The 23,279-nt window shown below is 42.9% G+C and overlaps 1 protein-coding gene across 5 annotated transcripts in view; it reads left to right on the top strand.

Annotated features, from left to right (window-relative positions):
• CDKL5 (cyclin dependent kinase like 5) overlaps window positions 1-23,279 on the top strand; it is a 402,014-nt gene that overhangs the window by 311,972 nt on the left and 66,763 nt on the right. For all 5 annotated transcript variants that reach the window (XM_044284001.1, XM_044284003.1, XM_044284000.1 and 2 more), the window contains exons 9-10: window positions 1,434-1,524; window positions 9,115-9,304. In XM_044284001.1, the coding sequence (XP_044139936.1) occupies window positions 1,434-1,524; window positions 9,115-9,304 (281 nt within the window). The remainder of the gene's footprint in view (window positions 1-1,433; window positions 1,525-9,114; window positions 9,305-23,279) is intronic.

The following is a 23,279-nucleotide window of genomic DNA, read 5'->3' as shown; positions in this document are numbered from 1 at the left end:
GCAAAAGACTTGAGACTGAGGAGGAGGTAGGAGGCTCACCTTCCAACAAGTCAACGACCCTAAATATACAGCCAGAGCTACAATGGAATGTTTTAGATCAAAGCATATTCATGCATTAGAATGGCTCGGTCAAAGTCCAGACCTAATTCCCATTAAGAGTATATGCCAAAACTTGAAAATTGCTGTTCACAGTCGCTCTCCATCCAATCGGACTGAGCTTGAGCTATTTTGCAAAGAAGAATGGGCAACAATTTCAGCTTCTAGCTGGTGGAGACCTACCCCAAAGGATTTACAGCTGTATTTGCAGCGAAAGGTGATCCTACAAAGTATTGACTCCGGAGGGCTGAACACAAATGCAAGACACACTTTCCAGATTTTTATTTGTTAACATTTTTGAAAACTATGTATTATTTTCTTTTCACTTCACATGTACTTACTAGTTTGTGTTGGTCTATCACATAAAATCCCAGTAAAATACATTTACCATTATTTTATCGTCCTATAAGATGCACCTGCCCTAGGTATTAGAGGAAAAAATATATTTTTCATCAGACCTCAGCTCAGACTCTCAATTTAGACTCCCAATGTTAATCAGATCTTAGCCCACAGCCCCAATCAGACCCCCAATGTTACTCAGACTTCATAACAGACCCCCAATGTTAATAAGTCCCCCAATCAGACCTCAGATCAGACTCACATATTAATAAGTCCCCCTATCAGACCGCAAATCAGACCTCCATGTGAATAACCCATAATGACACCTCGGATCAGACTTAAAAAAGTCCCCCAATCAGACCTCAGATCAAACTTCCATGTGAATGATCCCCAGTCAGACCTCATAGACCTGCATGCAGTTAATGACCCACAATCAGACCTCCATGTGAATGACTCCCAAGCAGACCTCCATAAGTCCCCCAAACAGACCTCAGATCAGACCTCCATGTGAATGACCCTCATGCTCAGATCAGATTAAAAAATCAACTTACCTCTCCTGATCCGGACGCCACCACTCCTGTCATCCAGCTCCCTTCTTCCTGCCGAACGTTGTGCTGTGACCGACGGGCACAGCATGAGGTCACAGAGTGCCAACGTTGTCAACGGTGAGCAGCCGAGGAAGACCAGAAAGTGGTAAGTACAGAGCCAGGGGAGCACTGCATTCACCACCTTCCAGTCCTCCTGGAAGTACTCATTAGTTTTTGCCCCATAAGATGTACTGACGTTTCCCTACCCCCCCCCCCCCCCCCCCCCCGTCCCCGACCCCGACTCCCACTCCCACACTTTGTGGGAGTAACATGAACAAATGTGCAAAAGTTCAAGATATGAATACTTTTTCAAGGCACTGTGTGAAAATCATAGAGAAAGAAGAAAATGATGTGTGTACTTTTATTTAATCATATTTGTAAAGAGGAGAATTGTATGTTTTATGTTTTCAGGATTTGCAAGGAATTTATCTGAAGGCAGCAATGCCAATTACACTGAATATGTGGCCACCCGATGGTACCGTTCTCCTGAGCTGCTTCTGGGGTGAGGATTATACTTTAAAAGATGCTTACGTGGAATCTGTCAGAGGATGGCTGTACCGCTCCGTGTGGAAAGGCTATTAGCAGAGAATCAGTATACACTGTGTATGGTAAAGTACTGAAGGGGATCTATATCACACCCAGAATGCTCAGATGGTGGGGTAAAAAGAATCCAGGAAAGCATTTTAATTTAAAGTGCTTTATGGGCCTGAATTTTCATGGAATGGTGGCTAGGTTGGTAGAGAGACCTGCCATTCCCTCCCACTCCAGTACAACATTTTCCCCTAGCCGGCGATGAATCCAGGTGTAGCTTCTGGGTTCATTACTGTGGGGATATAACAGAGCTGAGAGCCTCATTCAGGGTCATAGCCTGGAAGCTACATGACTTGTGGTGGCTGTGTAAAGCCTTATTCCCCTGTGCTGGATTTGGAATACTTTAGGTGAGGTAACCTGATGTATAGTTAGCATCCAGATCGGCAAGGGGATTTACTTAGTTTATGTCACGTACATGTGGATGCTTAAAAGCGACTAAATGACCTTGGATGCTACTATCATGTGTTTGGATCGAAATAAAAGTTGTTTGGACTTTTAACCCCAAAAACCTGTGAACCTGTCATTGCCGACCCCACAACTAGCAAAAGGAACCAAAACAACAGTTATAATTGCACAAGTTCCTTCAACTACAGTCCCTTAAACTACATAATATATTGGTTTTGTAGACAATTTAAGGCTACTTTCACACTTGCGTTCAGAGTGGATCCGTCTGAGACGGATCCACTCATATAATGCAGACGGTGGATCCGTTCAGAACGGATCCTCTGCATTATATTGTTAAAAAATTTCTAAGTGTCAAAGTAGCCTCAGACGGATCCGTCCAGACTTTACATTGAAAGTCAATGGGGGACGGATCCGTTTGAGGATTGAGCCATATTGTGTCATCTTCAAACGGATCCGTCCCCATTGACTTACATTGTAAGTCTGGACGGATCCGCGCGGCCAGGCGGACACCCGAACGCTGCAAGCAGCGTTCAGGTGTCCGCCTGCTGAGCGGAGCGGAGGCTGAACACTGCCAGACTGATGCATTCTGAGCGGATCCGCATCCACTCAGAATGTATTAGGGCTGGACGGATGCGTTCGGGGCCGTGATGTGAGCCCCTTCAAACGGAACTCACAAGCGGAGCCCCAAAGCTAGTGTGAAAGTAGCCTTTTTTTCTATCAGAGATAAAGGTTAGAAAATGGCATACAAGAGTACAAGTATATAGGAGAACAAATATAATAACAACATTATAGTACTTAAAATATCAGAGGGACCTGTCATGACTGGTACACCAGCTTTGTTTATATAAATTCTGGTGCACTCGGTTTTTGTGCTGAAATTTGTGACATTTTGGGTCCTTCCATTACTCCAAATTTTCAAAGAGCTTTAGCAGACGGGGGCCAACATATCAGAATATTGGCAAAAATATCAGCTCAAAATGATGCAAGTTCATAGCTTGTGGTGCACAGACAGGCCATCGATGCGCCATATTTATTAAGAGGTGTGTGCCTCCGAAAAAATTCCACACATCTTATGTCATATGAAATGCCAGTGTTAGTAAATCTCCCCTCAAAGTCACATATCAAGGCCTATGGTTTTCCATTTCTCTTTCGCAGTTTTTATTTGATCTTCCTGCATTACAGAGTGCTATCTGTTAAGGGGACTGACATCTGGGCGTTTGTTTGAGCAGGTATTTGGTGACACCAGTGGCGTACCTTCAATGGAGGCAGACCATGCAACTGTTATGGGACCCGGGAGGGGGGAAGGGGGGCCCAACGCTGAACTTCTTCTTTCCCCGACAAGAAAACGCTACATTTTCATATAGCTGCCACTAGGGGGAGCTCAATGCAGAGTGAATATTTCCCTTCTTGTAAATGGTAACTGTGCACTGAGCTCCCCCTAGTGGTGGGGAGAATCTGGGCCCACCAAAGGATCCTCTGAACGTTCATTAACCCGGCTGGGGCAATGATGCAAATAAGGACTTTTTAATGAATCTGAAAAAATCCCTGTCTGCTGTACATAGGTGGTTATTGTAACTCTTCCCTTTGCTCTATGTACAGTTGCTTTGCTTCAGCCCATTAAACTCTACATTTTACCTGGTTTCCTGATGCCAGTTCCCTTCCTGGAATCATTATATAAAAGAGAATATTAAAATTTGCTAAAATAATTGGCACTTCTGATCGAGCCTGCACTTCTGCCAGCATTGTTCATTTCAGTCTGGGAATTATTCCAAAGAAAAGCACATTAATTAGCATGTTCTCTATCTGTGCATTACATCATTTCCAAAGTGATGGACTCTGTCTGTTTTCGAGGTGATTCTAAGTTTATACTAAAAGTAACAATTTAATAAAGGGGTTATCCCATGATGTAATGTAAAAAATGAAAATCCAGTAACATATAGTATGCACATGTCAGTCTCTAGCTTAGGCTACTTTCACACTAGAGTTAATATTTTCCGGTATTGAGATCCATCATAGATTCTCAATACCGGGGGAAAAAACGCTTCAGTTTTGTCCCCATTCATTGTCAATGGGGACAAAACGTAACTGAACAGAACGGAGTGCTCCAAAATGCATTCTGTTCCGTTTGGTTGCTCTCCCATCGCAGACAGAATTACGCTGCAAGCAGTGTTTTTCTGTCCGCAATGTGGTACGGAGATCCGTCCTGACACACAATGTAAGTCAATAGGGACGGATCAGTTTTCTCTGACACAATCTGACCCTATAGAAAACGGATCAGTGCCCCATTGACTTTCAGTGGTGTTCATGATGGATACGTCTTGGCTATGTTAAAAATAATACAACTGGATCCGTTCATAACCCTTCCGGATCCAGCAAAAACGCTAGTGTGACAGTAGCCTTACAATCTTAGAGCTAGCCCCGCACCTCACATGGATCCAGAGATCCCCCAATTCATTGCTCCAATTGTTCTGCTAGATTTATTTCAAGCTGGAAACTTAGGGGACATGCGCTTTCTCAGGGGGTGTGTCCTTTCGACTGCAGGTGGTGGCAGTTGAAGGATGGAACTGAGCATGTGCTTCCGTCTGGACAGAGAAATTAGAAAAAGAGTAAACAGCAGGTGGCGCTATACAGATATGTTTTATTGAATAACTTAGTGGCTATACAAAGTTTTGAATTACATGCAATTAGAAAAGTATTCAGATCCAGGTGCTGGTTTGAAAAATGTTAAATGCCATTGACAATTTTCCTGACTATATGAAAGATTAGGCATCCAATGGAGGTCTAGTGGCTAGAACAAGAGGTTTATAAGTTGCCTGGTAAACTACTGCACCAAGAGTATATGAAACGAGTGAAAAAGGAAAGAAAACTAGAGAAAAGGCATCTAATGGAATAATAGCAGACAGGTCTTGAGAGGCTATGAAATCCCATTTCTACCATATGTTCTCTGTGACAATGAGTGGCTGTTTCCTGTTTGGCTGCTTTTTAGCACTTGTACGTTTCACCCCATTATCTTTATTGACTCCTTAATAGCACCGATGAGAAATGTGCGGTGAGCAGTCACCTGTATAGAGTTCTTATGGGGATAGAAGAATGTTTCCACAGTTCTCAGGAAACTAGAGCAAGCATTTGCTTCGAGCAGGAATAGGCTAATTTAATTAACCCAGTTTTGCTTCAGTGTTTGTTACATACTGTATAATTGCACCTTTTTAAGAACCTCTGAAAGTAAGGCTTGCGTTATATAACTCTAACACAGCATTTCCAGGCTCTTCGGCTGTACTTGTGTGAAGTTTGACAAGCTGCGTTTTAACCATTGCAGTGAATAACTTTTTTGGGTTGTAGGGTTTGCTAAGATTTGACAGTTCAGCATTGAAGGGGTTGTCCACTCCTTTTATATTGATGGCCTATCCTCAGTCTAGGCCACCAATATCTGAACGCCGGAAGTCCGACATCCCACATCTCAGCTGTTCCACAGCAGCTCCAGTGCCAGAACTACATTGAAGTGAATGGGATCAGCGCTACAGTAACCATCTCCGTCCTCTACACATTGGATAGAGCTGTGTAGTTCCACCACCGAATGCCAGAGCTACTGCTGATTTTAAGGGGTGCAGGATTTGTTCCTCACCAATCAGATGTTGATGATATAGCCTGAGGACATAAAAGTATCAGAAAACCCTTTTAAGTCACATTCCAGTTCTGTACTTTTGTGGTATCTGAGCAGACATGCAGTGGTCCAGGGGCGTATCTAAAGGGTCCTGGCCCTGGTGCAAGAGTCCCGCTTGGCCAACCTTCCCTCAGGGCTTTGTGGCCAGGGGCAAGGAAGCACATAGCCTTGTGCTGCCTGAGGCAAAAATTAAAACGGCACCCCCACCCCATGCCAGATTCTTGACCTAATCCCTTCCCTGCAACCAGAGGTGTAACTTGACCTGCATGAACTTTCTATAATACTGGTTTGTTATGTGGCACAAGGGTCTTTGGGCCCCCTCAGGCTCCTGGGCCCGGTAGCGAATACTACCTCGGCACCCCTATAGCTATGCCCTTGCAAAGGTCCTTTTACATGGGCAGATGAATTGCCTGTACGAGTGCCGATTGACGATCTAGGAAGTGGATCATTACTCATTTTACATTCTTATATTACTTTGCAATTATCAGGAGAGATTTAAATGGACAAGTGTACTTGTGATTATTTGTTCAAACCCCTTCTTTCATAGAGTGGTATTGTTTGTCAGCACCCTGTTCACACTGGGAGTTGTGCTGTCAACAAACAATCATTTTTGTCTCCACATTAAAGATATGATGAACCACAAAGGAGAGTTGGATCGCTGGTCGGCTGATCAGAAGACATGTTTATGATTAACATTCCTACAAGCGTTGTTTTGCCCATTATCAGGTCAAGTAAAATGGCCATAAGGAAAAAAGACCAATAATAGAGAAATAAAAAATGTAGAGCGGAACTGAGACAAACTGATGCATTCTGAACGGATCCTTATCCATTCAGAATGCATTGGGGCTGAACTGATCCGTTTTGAACCGTTTGTGAGATCCCTGAAACAGATCTTACAAGCGGACCCAGAAACGCCAGTATGAAAGTAGCCTAACACTTAGGGTGGGTACACATCCGCGTTATGGATTCCGTTATGGCTTTCTGTTATAACATGGTTATAATGGAAAATAACGCAATCCATAAGACGGAAGGACGGATCCGTTATACTGCTCATAGACTTGTATTACTGTCGACGGGACTTTGTTTTCCGTCTTGCATAATGGGAACTAGACGGATCAGTTATGATTCCCTATAAACTTATTTGAAGACGGATCAAAATGGAATGTCTCTTTAAAGGCTTCCGTTTGGACCTCCGTCTTATGGATTCCGTTTTTTTCCGTTATAACCATGTTATAATGGAAAGCCATAATGGAATCCAGAACGCAGATGTGAACCCACCCTTAAAGAGTCACTGTACATTAACACAACTTTAAATAAATTAATAGAAGAAACAAGAAACTTTGTAATATGTTTTATCAGAGAGAAATGTCTAGTTCTCATGTTATCAGCTGTTTACCCCCACCCCCCTTGCTAATTGCTTTTCACTTTGAGAAATGCTTTTAACCCATCTTAAGATGAACCATCTTCACAGGAGGATCACAGTATACATGTCAATACACGTTTATGGAGAGGGGAGGGGGGAGTGAGTGGGAGCTTTGGAGAAGCAGGAGAAACTGCTGGAGCTAAATATGTAGTAAGGTTATATCTCAGCACAAGTGCTTCATTCACAAAAATACAAGTCAGCACTTCTCTGTAATGTCATCCATTATCCTGGCACTGCTTCTGAGTAACTGTGAGACAGTTAGACAGGAGATTTCCCTCTACTTTCTGTGTGTGCAGTGGATGGCAGCTTGTCTCTACCTACCATGTCTGCAGGGGCAGTTCTAGGTGAAATGGGGCCCTGGGGCGGAAAACAATAAGGACCCCCCCCCCCCCCACACACACACACACACACACACATGACACTTGCTGTCTTTAACGTTCCCCCCCATCACTACAGAAATACAGCACACATACCTCTTACATCCAGTGACGTCTCCTTTGATGTAGAGGTTCTCTGTCCTCACCTTCTCCTTTCAGACCTTCAGACCAGACCACCATTTTGTTGCTATTTTCCGTCTTTGCAGTTTGACAAAAAAAATAAAAATCTTAGTTTACTACTTTTCCATCATCCTCCCATCTTCTGGACAAATCATCCTATATACCCCCAATACTGTGACACTTTGCTCCCCAATACTATACTGCAGAAACAGATAATACTAGTACCACACAGAGCACCCTATATAAAATACCCCTTCTTTGTGGCCTTAGTAGAAGCCCCCATAGTGCCCCATAATAATGTGTCAGTATCAAGTGCCTCTCTTTCACCCCCCATGTGCCAGTAACAAGTGCCTCTCCATACCCTCCCATTTGCCAGTAACAAGTGCCTCTCCATGCCCCCATGTGCCAGTAACAAGTGCCAAACCCCCCCATGTGCCAGTATCAAGTACCAACCCCCTATGTGCCAGTATCAAGTGCCAACCCCCCATGTGCCAGTATCAAGTGCCAAACCCCCCATGTGCCAGTATCAAGTGCCAAACCCCCCATGTGCCAGTATCAAGTGCCAACCCCCCATGTGCCAGTATCAAGTGCCAACCTCCCCCCATGTGCCAGCATCAAGTGCCAGTATCAAGTGCCCCCCGCTCCCCCCATGTGGCAGTAACAGATAGTCCGGTATAAAAAAAAAAAACACTTATGCTTACCTCCATCACACAGCGATGCGATGTAGGCCTCTTCCGGCCTGTGTCCCGCGCTGTACGGCTCAGTCGGCCCGATTACGTCATCGCGCCGCCTGCATTGGCCTCTGATAGGCTGCGGGCCTTGTGCCAGCAGCCTATCAGAGGAACAGGGAAGGGAGACGCCTCTCCCTCCCCTGCCTCACAGCACAGCCATCTGTATCCCTGTCCTGAGGACGGCGATACAGATGACTATGGAGATGAGCGCCTCCACAAAGCCTTCATCTCCCTGTGACCTGCCGTTAGATGCAGGCCAGCGCCAGTGGTGGGCTTGGGGGCACAGGGTCAATTGCCCCCCTTGCCTATATGGAAGCGCCGGCCCTGCATGTCTGAGAGAACTGCAAACCAGATATTCACTCAAGCACAGAGGAAAACTGCTATAAATGCCAGATACAAGTAATATAATGGAGCCAAATACTGTTATTCTTCATGTACACACACTGTATGTTTAATACACAAAGGTTAGGTTAACTTTAAAGGGTAGCTAACCTTTGTTGGAAAACGTGAAGGGACAGAATCGCGGCTTAAAGTGCTTTGCCCTTTCAGCTTCCATCGAGTCTGCTCAGCTTTTCCACCATGTAAAGTACGGATCCATAGAACGCTACCTTTTGATAAATGTGTTGTAAAGCATGTAGAGCAGTTTGTTTTTTCCGGCACAAATTGTGGGAGATTTTTGTCACCTATTTATTAGTAGAAGGGTACAGCTAGCATGTAGATAAGACTTAGAGTCAGAACAGTATGTACTGTAGTATTCATCATTTCTATTGCTGTCTTTATATAGGGCTCCATATGGGAAGGCTGTTGACATGTGGTCTGTGGGCTGTATCCTTGGAGAACTGAGTGATGGCCAACCACTTTTTCCCGGAGAAAGTGAAATTGATCAACTTTTCACAATCCAGAAGGTGTTAGGACCTCTCCCGTCAGAGCAGATGAAGCTGTTCTACAGCAACCCTCGTTTCCATGGGATGCGGGTGAGTACATAGAATGGTCAGTGTGTTAGCTGCTGTACTTGTATCATTTTGTTGCTTTTTTATGTCTTTATTGAGGCACTCTATGCTCTGTTCTATAACACTATATAATACAGTGGACAAACATTTTCTAAGCTTTGTCTTATACTACATCACTCTATTTTTTTAAACATTAGTCAGTGAAATATACAGTATATCAGGTCTTCCTTTGCACATCTCCAACGTGTCTTCACCAGTAGGTCAGCCACTTTATCATAACTTTTACAAACCTGCTGGAAACCGCACCAGTAGCAGCTTACTATTGTTTAAATGTGACCTGTCACCTCTCCGGACATGTCTGTTGTAGTAAATAATTGTATTGCACATGAAGTGACAATTCTGGAGCATATATATTCTTTTGACTCTGTGCTTTTCCTCTATTATTCCTACTGAAGTTTATGATTTATTCACCAACTGAGTGTTATCAGTGGTGGGTGAAAACCCCTCACAGTCTACCACTGTCCAATCAGACTGTGCAACGATAACCCCCAATCTGGTAACGCCCAGTCGGAAATGAATTCTACAAATTCTAGCAGGAATAATAGAGGGATGGCACAACATTCAGCTATCTGAAAATATGTTCCAGAATTATTATTGCATGGTGAATGCGGGTAGTTACTAAAACAGACATGTCAGGAGAGCTTACAGGTCCTCTTTAAAGCCTCTCAGTGCTGAAATCCTCTTCTTCTTCAGGTGCCGTCCCTTGGTGAGTAGTGTTCTTCACGGACTGTATGGCATTCCAGTTCCAACATGGCCACTGATGAAGAAACATGTGGCCTCCTTTGAATAGCACAGCAAAGGGAATAGCACTGTTTCTCGGGCCATGCACAGTGTTATTGGAGGCTGCTGATGGACGAGTTACAGTAGTTCACATGCCTCTCCATCATCAGACATGTTGGGACCCGAACACCATACAGTCAGAGAGGACCACTGCACTTATCAAGGAGAAGGTGCTTGTCAGAGAAGGATCTTGGAGCTGGTGGGCTTATAACGTGATATTAGTAGGTTGCTCACTGTGCTGTTTCCTGCACATTTCTGAAAGCTATTATAAAGTGGCCAACCCCTCTAAAGTGTACCTGTGATTTCAGTTTTTTTTTTTTTTTTTCAAAAAAGCTGTTATTTAAGTGTACTGTATGTGAGGGATAACGCGATATCTGGCCATTATATGACATCACTATTTTATCAGTTTCCCTTCTGCAGGCTTTCAGTCTAATCTTCATTTCTCCCTGAGCTAGGGGGCACATAAAGAGCACACGCAGAGAGAACAGGAGATTCTGCTGATAGAGCAAGTGATTGTTAGGAGGGAAGCGTCCCCTCCTGGCAATCGCTTGCTAGCTAGCGGAGGAAACCGCTGCTATTACATGCATCAATCTCCTCTGCAGCATGGGGAGGAGTGATCGCTATGTCATCACTCATCCCCATGCTGTCTAGTGGTTTCCCGGCAGCAGATCACTATTAAACAGCACGATCTGCGACCGGCAAGCGCTGATTTTTAAGCATGCTTAAAAATCAATATTGCCCAATGAATGAGCGTTTGATTGTTCATCGGGCATTCGGTGGGAGTATTATACTGCAAGATGATCGCTAACGAGCTTACACTGGCCCAAAAATCGGGCAGTGTAATACAGCCTTTACTCAGAAACAGCAACAGTACCATGTAGGACATTATAGAGAAGTACTGAGCAGTACTGATGTGAATAAAGCATTTAGAGTGAGATAGAAAATCTACTAATAGCTGCTGCAGCCTTTGTGCCTGTGTCTCTCTGCTTGTTTCTCATTTTGAGTTCACACCTCCTTCCTCTCTCTATAAATTTGTATGGGCAGCTGTAATCTGATCCTTCAGTGCACTGACAGTCCATCACGGTGTCTCATGGCAGAGTTATCACAGAATTCAGAGTAAGAGCTATAGTAGACTGCCCGATGTTTGGGCAATGTGAACACATCCATCTTAAAGAAATAGAGCACATCCATCGATACTCATTTTTACTAGCCTGATCATACAGACCAATTGCTGCTTCCACAGTAATTTTTTTTCATTATCGGTAGCACACCTGTCATTACATAGCGAGATTTGCTGCTGATATTTGTACATCTTTTATCCTGATGAATGCCCATCAGCTTACAAGTGAGTGTCTTTCATTGGCTGATCGATCACTTAATTAATTTTTAGGAATGAGTGTTCCTATGAGCGTTTGTTCCCACAAATTGTGAAGTCCTCAATGTTAGATTTTCTCTGATAAGATACTGTATATTACAAAGGTTTCTATATTCATCTGTACTATTGATTTATAGAAAGTTTGTTAAAAGTACAGATAACTTTTACCTGGACCATTTTTTTATTTTCTGTGTTGTACAGTTTCATTTTTAGGAAAAATATTTTTTTTGATCAATAGACTACAGAAGAATGGTTGACTAAGGAAACATATTGAGTACTCTACTGATACATATTGATATTAGGGTTAGCGGTTTGTTTTCTGGTAGGAATGCAGCTATAAAAAAAAAATTAATACAGTGGTCCAGTGGCTTCATTCATTTGTGGTTGCTCCGGAGCACACATACCTAAGGTATCAATACCTCTGGTTCTTAAAGGACAGCATGCATTTTCTTATCTGCCCCAGCCAATATATAGCCTTCCAGGGTATTTAATGCACCTTTCTCTGTTTGAGGGTGCCTGACCAAAAAGATTGCCTAGCCTGCTAGTCCCTACGAGGGTATTTTTGCCATCTGATCATCCTGCCTGTTTATCATATTGCACCTGTTTTGCCTGCACTGACCTCTGCCTGTTTATCGTACTTACCGCGTGCTGCTTGCCCCCACCTTTAGCCTGTTTACTTTTTGGTGCCACTCATCGGTGTCTTTTGACCCTCCTGGGTCACCTGTCACTAAACAGAGAATACTCCAAGATGTATTGGTCTGGTGGTTCCTCTGAAGCAGGGAAAGAAAACCCAGTATAGAGGTGAATACCAGGGGAAGGTCTTTTAGAAAACGCCTCTAGGAGTAGCCTTAAGTCAAATCTGTTCAGTAACACATTGGGTCCACATCCGCTGCTTTACATGTGCTAATTTCTTGTTACGAAACCAGCTAAATAGTAGGAGAAATTTTCACACTCCACTTATTTTTGGATCTTTGAGCACCTTATTTGCACCTTATTATCTTTCTGTACAGAATATGCTAATGTAAAATGTGATCCAAGCAGTTATTTTTTTTTAACAAATTAAAAAGTGTGTGTTGTATTTAGTGTACAAGTTGTAACGTTCAGATCTCATAAAATACGGTTGTCCCTCAAGTTACAGTACAATAACCTTAGGATAAATTATTTTCAACATCCAATGGTCTTTCATGAGCCATCATAACTGGAAACCAGTCTCCACATACAGTGCCTTAGACACTGCTGATCTGTGGTTCATGGGATTGACATGGCTACGTTTTTTTTACTGCTCTTTGGACACCAGGTTAGGATGGATCCATTTTATTTTTTGGTAGACTGTGTGTATTGTACCAGACCCTGAAGAAGCTCCTGTCCTCTATATAGAAAGTGTGTTTCAGCTTCCAGCAGCTATTTCTGACTATGGACTTGCTTTATCTGTAGTTGTTAGCTGCTTAATTCTTTGATTATTGATTTAATCTTATATTGGGGTGGCATTATGGGGCTTTGGAACCAATCAACGGTTCGCTAGGGTTAAAGAGAGTCTGTCACCAACATGACACATTTTGCGCTACTTGTGGCTAACTCCTCCCTGTTTATCCGCAGACCTGTATCCCTCTGACGTCACTCTCTTCTGTGTCCAAATTCCCAAGTCCATCACTGCCAGACCCAGGCAGGCACAGTACACTACCCAGACCACCTGGTCTGGCCGTGATGTGCGCAGGGGCGGGATTTTGGTCACAGAAGAAAGGGATGTCATGGGGATATAGGGCTGGCTGCAAGATAAACCGAGGAGGAGATAGCCACAAGTAACGCCAGGGGGCTTAGGCACTTCCAGCAAAGTGCCCCTGGGCACTTGTGAATCCTCATTTGCATATACTTAAAATTTTGTTTTTGATGCCTTAGAGACTCACAGAAGCCAAACAAAGGTACCATACAATGGTTTCAGCTTACAGTGGTTACCCCTGAACAAGTTAATATTATACAGTATCTTGAGGGATCATTGTAGAGTCTAGTAGAGCCTTAACATGGTGATGAATGTTCTAAGCAGTGACAGAGTAATTACATGTAGTAATGTTACTACTGTATTTGATTTTATATCTCTCTGCTAAAAAAAATCTTTAAACAAGTTTTTTATGGCTACGTGTATAGCAAAGCATTGACACCGTACTCCTAGAACTTCTCTTTTAAATTCAATTTGTGCTTTCCTGCATCCTGTAAACTCAATATTAGCATTTTGAAAGGTGATACTAAGGGTCGGCATCCATTCTCTCCGTGGTAGCAGTTTCCGGCAGTACACGATTTTTCCATTTCCTTGCCTTCCAAACCTATTATTTTAGGATGAGCCATAAATTACATGTTATGACAGACAACCGTAGAACAAGCTTACCAGTTTCTCTGATTTATTGTACAATAGGAGTACAGAAAGTCCCTCTTTATGCTTACCTACATTTTGTACTGTTCATACTGTTAGCTCTTTCACAAAGATTTAAGTAACAGTGAAAGTGCGGGTTAAGATACTTTTTAGGTTTTATCTGAGGTTTTCTGCAAATGAAATATATTTGACACAATACAGTTAATAATTTAGTTATTGTGCATACTTCAAAGGACCTTTATAAGATTCAGGGAATTTTTCAGGCAAAACTATAGAAGCTATAGAAAACGATAGAATACAAAACTATAGAAGACAGATCTTAAAAGTCAGGAAAGTTACCTTTACCCACCCTCTTGCTCTGTTTTTAGCAGCACCTCTTCAGATGCTCCCTTTTTTGAGCACATAAGCTAAAAACTGCAACAATTCGTTCATACAAGCATTTCTCAAACTGTATACAAAAGGGCCTATGTGCAGAAATGTTGCTATTTTTCCACACAACGTATCGTGATTTATTTTGTGATGCCTTCTGGCACTAATAGTAACGGCATGGGACAAATAAGAAGACTTGCAACAAATAACTGGGTATGCATCCTCTCCACTACTTTGCCGTAAGCTTACATTACCTGAAATTTTAAGACTAGAGGTATTTTTTTTTTCCATGGAAAAAGTGTGGGATAAAATTTCTAGAACAAGTTCAAACAGATAAGGGTTTAAAGGGAGTCTTTCACCTAAACTGACCATTATAGAACACTAACACCATGATCTGCATTATAGTCCCCATATTGGAATGCTACTTACCAAATAGCTGTCTGTCGCTTATTTTCGCTACAAAACACTTTTATTCAATATGTTAGGTTCTGAAGGTGCCCAAGGGTGGCGTTCAAGCGGCCGGTGCCCAGGCCTCTCATCGCTTTTCATATGAAACCCCTCCCCTTTCACTCCTCTGACCCGCCCTAGGTTCTCACAAGATTCGCTGCGCCTGCGCACTTCATTCCCCATTATGAGCAGAGACACAAAAGCATTTAATGTGCCGGAATGGGGAATGAAGTGCGCAGGCGGGACGAATCTTGTGAACGGCACTGGCGCTGGATTTCTGAAGAACTTAGGGCGGGCCAGAGGGGTGAAAGGGGAGGGGTTTCATATGAAAAGCGACGAGGGGCCTGGGCACCGGCCGCTTGAACGCCGCCCCTGGGCACCTTCAGAACCTAATTAACATATTGAATAAAAGTGTTTTTTAGCAAAAATAAGCGACGGACAGCTATACGGTAAGTAGCATTCCAATATGGAGACTATAATGCAGATCATGGTGTTAGTGTTTTATAATGGTCAGTTTAGGTGAAAGACTCCCTTAAAAGAATTTTGACCAATTCAGAACTGACTATAATCAGATTTTTACCAGGTCCTCCAACCGCGCCATGTCTTTGAATCCCCAACTAGAAGTGTCTCTATTGTTATTGCCACACACTCACATGTGCAGATTTGGGAGAAGGGATTGGAGATGTATTGATTATGTATAAGCAGATTCTGTCGTCCTGTATACAGAGAAATCCTTTGGTTACCAGAAATAAGTATGATGTTAGATTTAGGGCCCTTTACCAATAAACAATGTGCAGAGGTGTTAGAAATTATGTCTACACTATCACTTTGTGAGGTTCGTCTCCTATCATAGCTCTATCTGGTGCATAAAGTACAACCCTAATTCCAAGAACGCAGTGATTTATAAATCTCATAGACCCAATATTGTTTTCACAATAGATCACAGAACACATATCAGATGGTGAAAGTGAGACATTTTACCATTTTATGGAAAAAAATACGGTAATTCATTTAAGAACTTGATGGCAGCAATGCATCTCAAAAATGTTGGGGCAACAAAAGGCTGGAAAAGAAAGTGGTACTAATAAAAACAATCTGAATGAGCAATTTGCAACTACCGTATTTTTCGACCTATAAGGCGTATTTTTTCCGCCCCAAAAGTGAGGGGAAAATGTCCTTGCGTCTTTTGGGGGATATTATTGAGCACTTCCATTATGGAAGCATTTATTAGTACCGAAGGGCCGGGAAGCGGTAATGACTCTTTAATCCTCATGCAGACGTCCGTGGCACACAGTCCGTGGGATACCAGACTGGTATTGCAGGAGCCCACGGTGTCATTGGTTGCTATGATGCCGTGCGCTCCTGCAATGCCAGTCCGGTATCTCACAGACCGTGTTCCACGGACATCTGCATGAAGCTTTACTCACCACTTCCTGGTTGTCGGCTGTGCTGTGGCTGCGCACAGCATGAGGGCGCTCTGTGACCTGACGCGCACAGCCCGTGGCAGGAGGAAGAAGATTGCTGGCGGTGAGGAGTGCAAAATATTTGATGTACATCTGTGAAAACTGAAGCTATTAATGAATATATGTAAATGTAAAATGATGATGGAAAGAGATTGCATTTAAAGCGCATGTTCACAACCCACAGGCACGCATGACCTCCGAAACGTCACGTAGCATGGGGTAGCAATTAGGGATGAGCGAATCGACTTCGGATGAAACATCCGAAGTCGATTCACATAAAAGCAAGAGCTCCATACAGTATTAGAATGTATTGGCTCCGATGAGCCGAAGTTATTGCTTCGCGATGTCTTGCGAGACTTTGCGCAATAACTTTATAAATTAATTTTTACTGTAAAAAAACATTTCCCGAACTCGGGTTCGGTTCCATCCGAAGTCGATTCGCTCATGCCTAGTAGCAATCAGTTCAGCGCTCTCAGGATTACTATGCATTATTGCTATTTATTTATATGAATAAAAGGACTGAAAAATACAAGCAAAGCTTCAAAAAAGTGAGTATTATTTATACCTCACGAATAACCTTTGTGGACTGCACGGTCAGTACAGAGATCTCTTCCATCATCTATTCATTCCCAGGACAGTGACTGTGACGAGGGGACATCCTCTGCGTCTGGAGGAAAGAAGGTTTGTACACAAACATAGAAGAGGATTCTTTACTGTAAGAGCAGTGAGACTATGGAACTCTCTGCCTGAGGAGGTGGTGATGGTGAGGATAACGGCTGAACTGGATGGACAAATATATTTTTTCGGCCTTATATATTATGTTACTATGAATAAGACTAATACGACTGAGTGGCTTATGTGGATATACAGTAATTGTGGAGCCTGAGTGAGGTTCTGAATCAGGTCGTGGTATACTACAGGTGGAGCAACAGTTGATGATTGAAGTCATTCACATTGGGGTCTGAGCTGAGGTCTGATCTAAGGTCTTATTAGGGTCTTATTAACATTAGAGGTCTGTTTGGGGCTGTTAGCTGAGGTATGAGTAACATTGGAGGTCCGATTGGTTGTCTGACCTGAGGTCTAATGAAAACATTTTTTTTCTTATTGTCCTCCTCTAAAAACCTAGGTGCGTCTTATGGGCCAGTGCGTCTTATAGGGTGAATAATATGGTAATATGGTAAGTCATATGACTGAAAAGAGCATGTTTGAGAGGCAGAGTCTCAAAGAAGCAAAGATGAGCAGAGTTTCACCCCAAAAATATTCCTCTATGTAAAATTGTGAAGACTTTAAATATCCCACCATTTACAGTACTTAATATCATCAAAAGAATCTGTAGAAATCCATGTGCGCAGTGGACAAGGTCGACGGGCAATATTGGATGCTTTTCATCTACAGACCCTCAGGTGGCACTGCATTAAAACCAGCATGATTCTTTATTGGAAATCACTCAGGAACACTTCCAGAAATCATTTTCTAAGATCTCAGTTCACCGTGCCGTCCACAAGTGCAAGTTTAAGCTGTATCATGCAAAGAAAAACCCATATATCAACACGATCCAGAAACTCTTCTGTCTTCTCTGGATGAAAGCTCATTTAAAATGGCGTGAGGAAAAATAGAAAACTGTTCTGTGGTCAGATGAATCAAAATTGGAAGTTCTTTTTGTGAGCCACGCTGTGTCTGCTGACTCAAGAGGCGAGTGTCACGGACGTTCCTGCGACAGGTGGCAGGAGATCGGTGAGACTGGCAACACGTGGTTTGATCGGACATGTTTTCCATTTAAATCAAATGACGTCTGTGTTGTTTCTGGTGCTTGCCACACCTTCTTTCCCCAGATGTGGCGATTATGGTCATTTAACCTTCTCTATTTATACATCCAAAATACTGTAAGCCATAAATCGTCCAAAAATATGAATGGATAAAACAACTATCCATACACCTCAGTACCATGCATAACACAATCCACTCGTGCCTATGGCAAAAAAGTGTATAACCATATGCCAATAAAAATTACCAGACCGCATGAAATATAAATACAATTTATTGACACAGTTTATAAATAATAATTCATACATGAAACCAAGTGGAGGAAAAGGCGACATCCACATCAGGAGACACAACTGGTGATTCAATCCCCATTATACATAATATTAAAGTGCATATAGGTATCTCATACATACAATGAACAGAGTCTATTTACCCATTATGTGTCTCCTCTGGGATGGCGCCAGCCCCGAGGCGCGTTTTGGGGGACCTTTAGGTGGCATCATCTCCGAGGGACACACATTAAATGCAATGGCCAGCCAATCATGAGCCCCACACCATAATTAAGAAATAAGTGGCATCTGGACATATGGCGCTGAAGGGGAAGGGAGAGGATCAAGGAGTATAAGGGAGACAGGGAAATGCAGAGCATTGCGCGATCTCCGCGATGACGCGGCGGTCACATGACCGCCATAAAGTCACGTGATATCCCCAGCAAAGCCACGATACTTAAATTGCGGAAATGCCAATGGGACACAACGCAATATAGCGCATGCGTGGGCCCGACGCATTAAGGCCTCTCTCACACAGGCGTCATGTTTTTTGCCCGGATAAGAGGCGGATGCGTTGCGGGAAAATGCGCGATTTTTCCGCGCGAGTGCAAAACATTGTCATGCGTTTTGCACTCGCGTGAGAAAAATCGCGCATGTTTGGTACCCAGACCCGAACTTCTTCACAGAAGTTCGGGCTTGGGATTGATGTTCTGAAGATTGTATTATTTTCCCTTATAACATGGTTATAAGGGAAAATAATAGCATTCTGAATACAGAATGCTTAGTATAATAGTGCTGGAAGGGTTAAAAATAATAAAAAAGTTAACTCACCTTCTCCTCTTGTTCGCGTAGATCCCGGTCTGTTCTCTAGCTGTGGGATTAATGACCTGAGGTGATGTCAGATCACATGCTCCAATCACATGGTCCATCACCATGGTGATGGAGCATGTGATCTGACATCACCACAGGTCCTTTAGCCCACAGCTAAAGAACAGACCGGGATCTACGCGAACAAGAGGAGAAGGTGAGTTAACTTTTTTATTATTTTTAACCCTTCCAGCACTATTATACTAAGCATTCTGTATTCAGAATGCTATTATTTTCCCTTATAACCATGTTATAAGGGAAAATAATACAGTGAATAGGCTGTCACCTAGAACCCATGCGTGAAAATCGCACCGCATCCGCACTTGCTTGCGGATGCATGCGATTTTCACGCAACCCCATTCATTTCTATAGGGCCTGCGTTACGTGAAAAACGCACAAAGAGGAGCATGCTGCGATTTTCACGCAACGCACAAGTGATGCGTGAAAATCACCGCTCGTGTGCACAGCCCAATAGAAATGAATGGGTCAGGATTCAGTGCGGGTGCAGTGCGTTCACCGCACGCATCGCACCCGCACGGAAAACTCGCCCGTGTGAAAGGGGCCTAAGACATATCGTAGCAAGATGGAATGGATAAAATGTTGTGATCCTAATTAAATAAATATTGTGGGGATGTGCTCGTGGTAGGCTACGGTAGCGGCGGCAGTATTGAGGCAATCATAGACAGTCTTTGTGATACACTGTGACTTTATTCACACCAACGGCATAACAGGCAATGTGCAGACCACACAGGTGCATATCCACATAGTGCATAGAACAAAAGTCCTTCCATAGAAAATAAACAGCAGGTTTGAGTCACCTTGTTTTGGACAGACCACAGCAGTTCTGCAGGCTTCTAGGCTATCTGCCTTTGTCTCCCTCAGGCCAGAGCCCCTTCGGCTCGTAGCACCACAGGTCCCAGGGCTATCCTTCAATGTGTGCTGCGCCCAGACTCTCCTTCACCAGCACTCACTCTGTCTGTGGAAATCTCCAGCACAGCAAGACACCCCCCCCCCATCATCCGCAGGCTGGGTTCTTAAAGGTCCAGCTCCACCAAAAACCTGGGCTGGCCGTGGGGAACAGGCACCCCCCCCCCACTCTTTACCTGTTCCCAGTAAGAACCGGCCCGGACACGCTGCGCCAGCAGCATTCGCCGCTGTAACCGCAATGATCCGGTTCTTACTCCACCGAGGCCAGGACCTCTGGTGGCACGTATCGTCCGTCCATTATTATTCCGGGGACTCTCCTACAACATATATATATATATATATATATATATTATAGAGTACAAACATCAAAATAAATAAACATGATTAAATCCAAGTGACAGTGATGCATAAAAAGTGAAAATTAAGAAAATACATTTTTTTTTTACTATCACACTAGCGTTTTTGTTTTCCAGTATTGAGTACCGTCACAGGAGCTCAATACTGGAAAAAAAAAAATCAGTTTTATCCTAATGCATTCTGAATAGAGAGCATTCCGTTTAGAATGCATCAGTTCAGTCCCTCTTACGTTTTTTTTGGACGAAGAAAATACCGCAGCATGCTGCAGTTTTCTCTCCAGCCAAAAATACTGAACAAATGCCATCATTTTGCGTCCGGATTGCCAGATCTGTCAGGCAGTTCCGGCGACAGAACTGCTTGCCGGAATCCTCTGCCACAAGTGTGAAAGTACCCTAATAAAAAAGTAAAAATAAAAATTGAAATAATGGCAAATGTGAAAAAATGTGAGTGTGAAAATGTGTGTGTGTGTGTGTGTGTGTGTGATAAACATGTGTGAGGTAAAAATAACATTGTGAGCAGCATAGAAAATGAACAAAACATAAGTGTAAATATATATAAAAAATATATTTAAAAAAGTGAGTGAATGTGATAAACAAATCATGAGTGTATTAAATGATGAGTGTATGTATGAATACCTGTGAAAATAATTAACATGATTAATCAATACATAAAAACAAACTGTTGAAGTGCCCTAATAAAAGGAAAAAATAAATTATAAAAATAATTAAAAAAAGGAAAATAAATATTAAAAATATATTTAATAAATAGGTTCTTTCCTTTTATACTACTTTTTATTTTATACTTTATCTCCTGCTTCCCTCCTCCTCCCCCTATCCTTACCACATACATGTGGGGATCCATGCCAGGTGACCACAAAACATTCAAAGCAAGTAGAATAACAGAATAATGAAAACAATATATCAATAATAAAAAATAAATAAAAATAATAAATATATACAAATATATTAAAATGATATAGACAGCACAAAAATAAATGATCCCACGTGATACATACCAAAGATAATAAATGATGAAATAAAAATTATAAAAAAAATCTGAATTTAAAACAATGAGTGTGCAGACTCGAAGAATTTCTATAAAAAGGATGAAAAACCAGACTATTCATTTAGACCATTAGGACGTAGCATATTCAACTTCCAAATCCATTTGCATTCTAACTGAGCCAATCTCCTTGTAATATCCCCACCGCGCATGTTCTTTAACACGCAATCAATAGCCCAAAACTTTAACCCAGCCGAATCACAGCAGTGATGGAATTTAAAATGCCTAGCGACTGGTTTCAACTTAGACTCATCTGTTTCAATTCTGGCAGATACAATATCACAGACATGTTCACGCACCCTGATCTTCAGCTCTCTTTTAGTGAGCCCTACAAATACTTTTGGACAAGGGCAAGTCGCATAATACACCACCGCCGTGCTGAAACATGTTAACCAGTGGGTAATTAAAAAGGTCTTCTCACCAGTGGTATCTGGAAAATGTACGGCTCTCACCATATTAGCGCAGGCAATACATTTACCACAAAGTACAAACCCCCACTTGGGCCTGCCAATGCCAGGAAAGATCGGAGGAATCTGTTGAATTCTTGGATCTCCTTGCGACCAAAGAAGGACTTGAAGAAGCATATTTCACTACAACCGGATCTGTCAAAAGAATCGGCCAATACTTTTCCAAACAGGCTCTCATTTCATGCCATCTGGAGTTTTAGTTCGTGCTAAACCTTGCTTTATTATCCTCCGGTCTCACCTTCCTGGAATAAAGCAGATCCAAGCGGGTACATGACTTTGCTCTTTATATGCAGTCTTGATAGAACGTTGACTGTATTCCCTGTTAGAGAAACGTTGCTTCAATTCTTCCACACGTTCTTCGAATATAGCTTCAGTGAAACATATCCTGAGTGTCCGTAAAAACTGTCCCACAGGAATAAATCTAATCATCTCTGGGGGATGAGATGAAGAAGATTGTAAATACGAGTTGACTGCTGTGGATTTTCTGAAAACATTCGTCTAAATCGAGCCATCTGCTGCCCTCCGGAGTTGTACATCTAGAAAGTCAATTGTCCTTGTTAAATTTGTACGTTAGTTTGATATTCCTCGTATTGTCATTTAAAGTGGCAAAAAATCTTTCTATGGGCTCTTTCACACTTGCGTTGTCCGGATCCGTCGTGTACTCCATTTGCCGGAATTATACACCGGATCCGGAAAAACGCAAGTGAACTGAAAGCATTTGAAGACGGTTCAGTCTTCAAAATGCGTTCAGTGTTACTATGGCAGCCAGGACACTATTAAAGTCCTGGTTGCCATGGTAGTAGTGGGGAGCGGGGGAGCGGGGGAGCAGTATACTTACTGCCCGTGCGGCTCCAGGGGGCGCTCCAGAATGACGTCAGAGCGCCCCATGTGCATGGATGACGTGATCCATGCGATCACGTCATCCATGCCGTGGGGCGCCCTGACGTCACTCTGAAGCACCCCGAGAGCCTCACGGACGGTAAGTATACTGCTCCCCTGCTCCCCACTACACTTTACCATGGCAAACAGGACTTTAGTGTCCTGGCAGCCATGGTAACCATTCAGAAAAAGCTTAAGGCCGGATCCCTTTCAATGGGCATTAATTCCGGATCCGGCCTTGCGGCAAGTGTTCAGGATTTTTGGCCGGAGCAAAAAGCGCAGCATGCTGCGGTATTTTCTCCGGCCCAAAAATGTTCCGGTCCTGAACTGAAGACATCCTGATGCATCCTGAACAGATTTCTCTCCATTCAGAATGCATGGGGATAATCCTGATCAGGACTTTTACGGCATAGAGCCCCGACGACGGAACTCTATGCCGGAAAAGAACAACGCAAGTGTGAAAGAGACCTAACTCAAAAGAATCCCCCTGCCAGATCATAAACACATCATCGGTGTACTGCACCCATAAAATGGCGCAGTCCATTGAT

This window comes from Bufo gargarizans, chromosome 3 (genome assembly GCF_014858855.1).
Source record: "Bufo gargarizans isolate SCDJY-AF-19 chromosome 3, ASM1485885v1, whole genome shotgun sequence".
Classification (NCBI taxonomy): Eukaryota; Metazoa; Chordata; class Amphibia; order Anura; family Bufonidae; genus Bufo; species Bufo gargarizans.
This window is presented reverse-complemented; position numbering and strand designations above follow the sequence as displayed.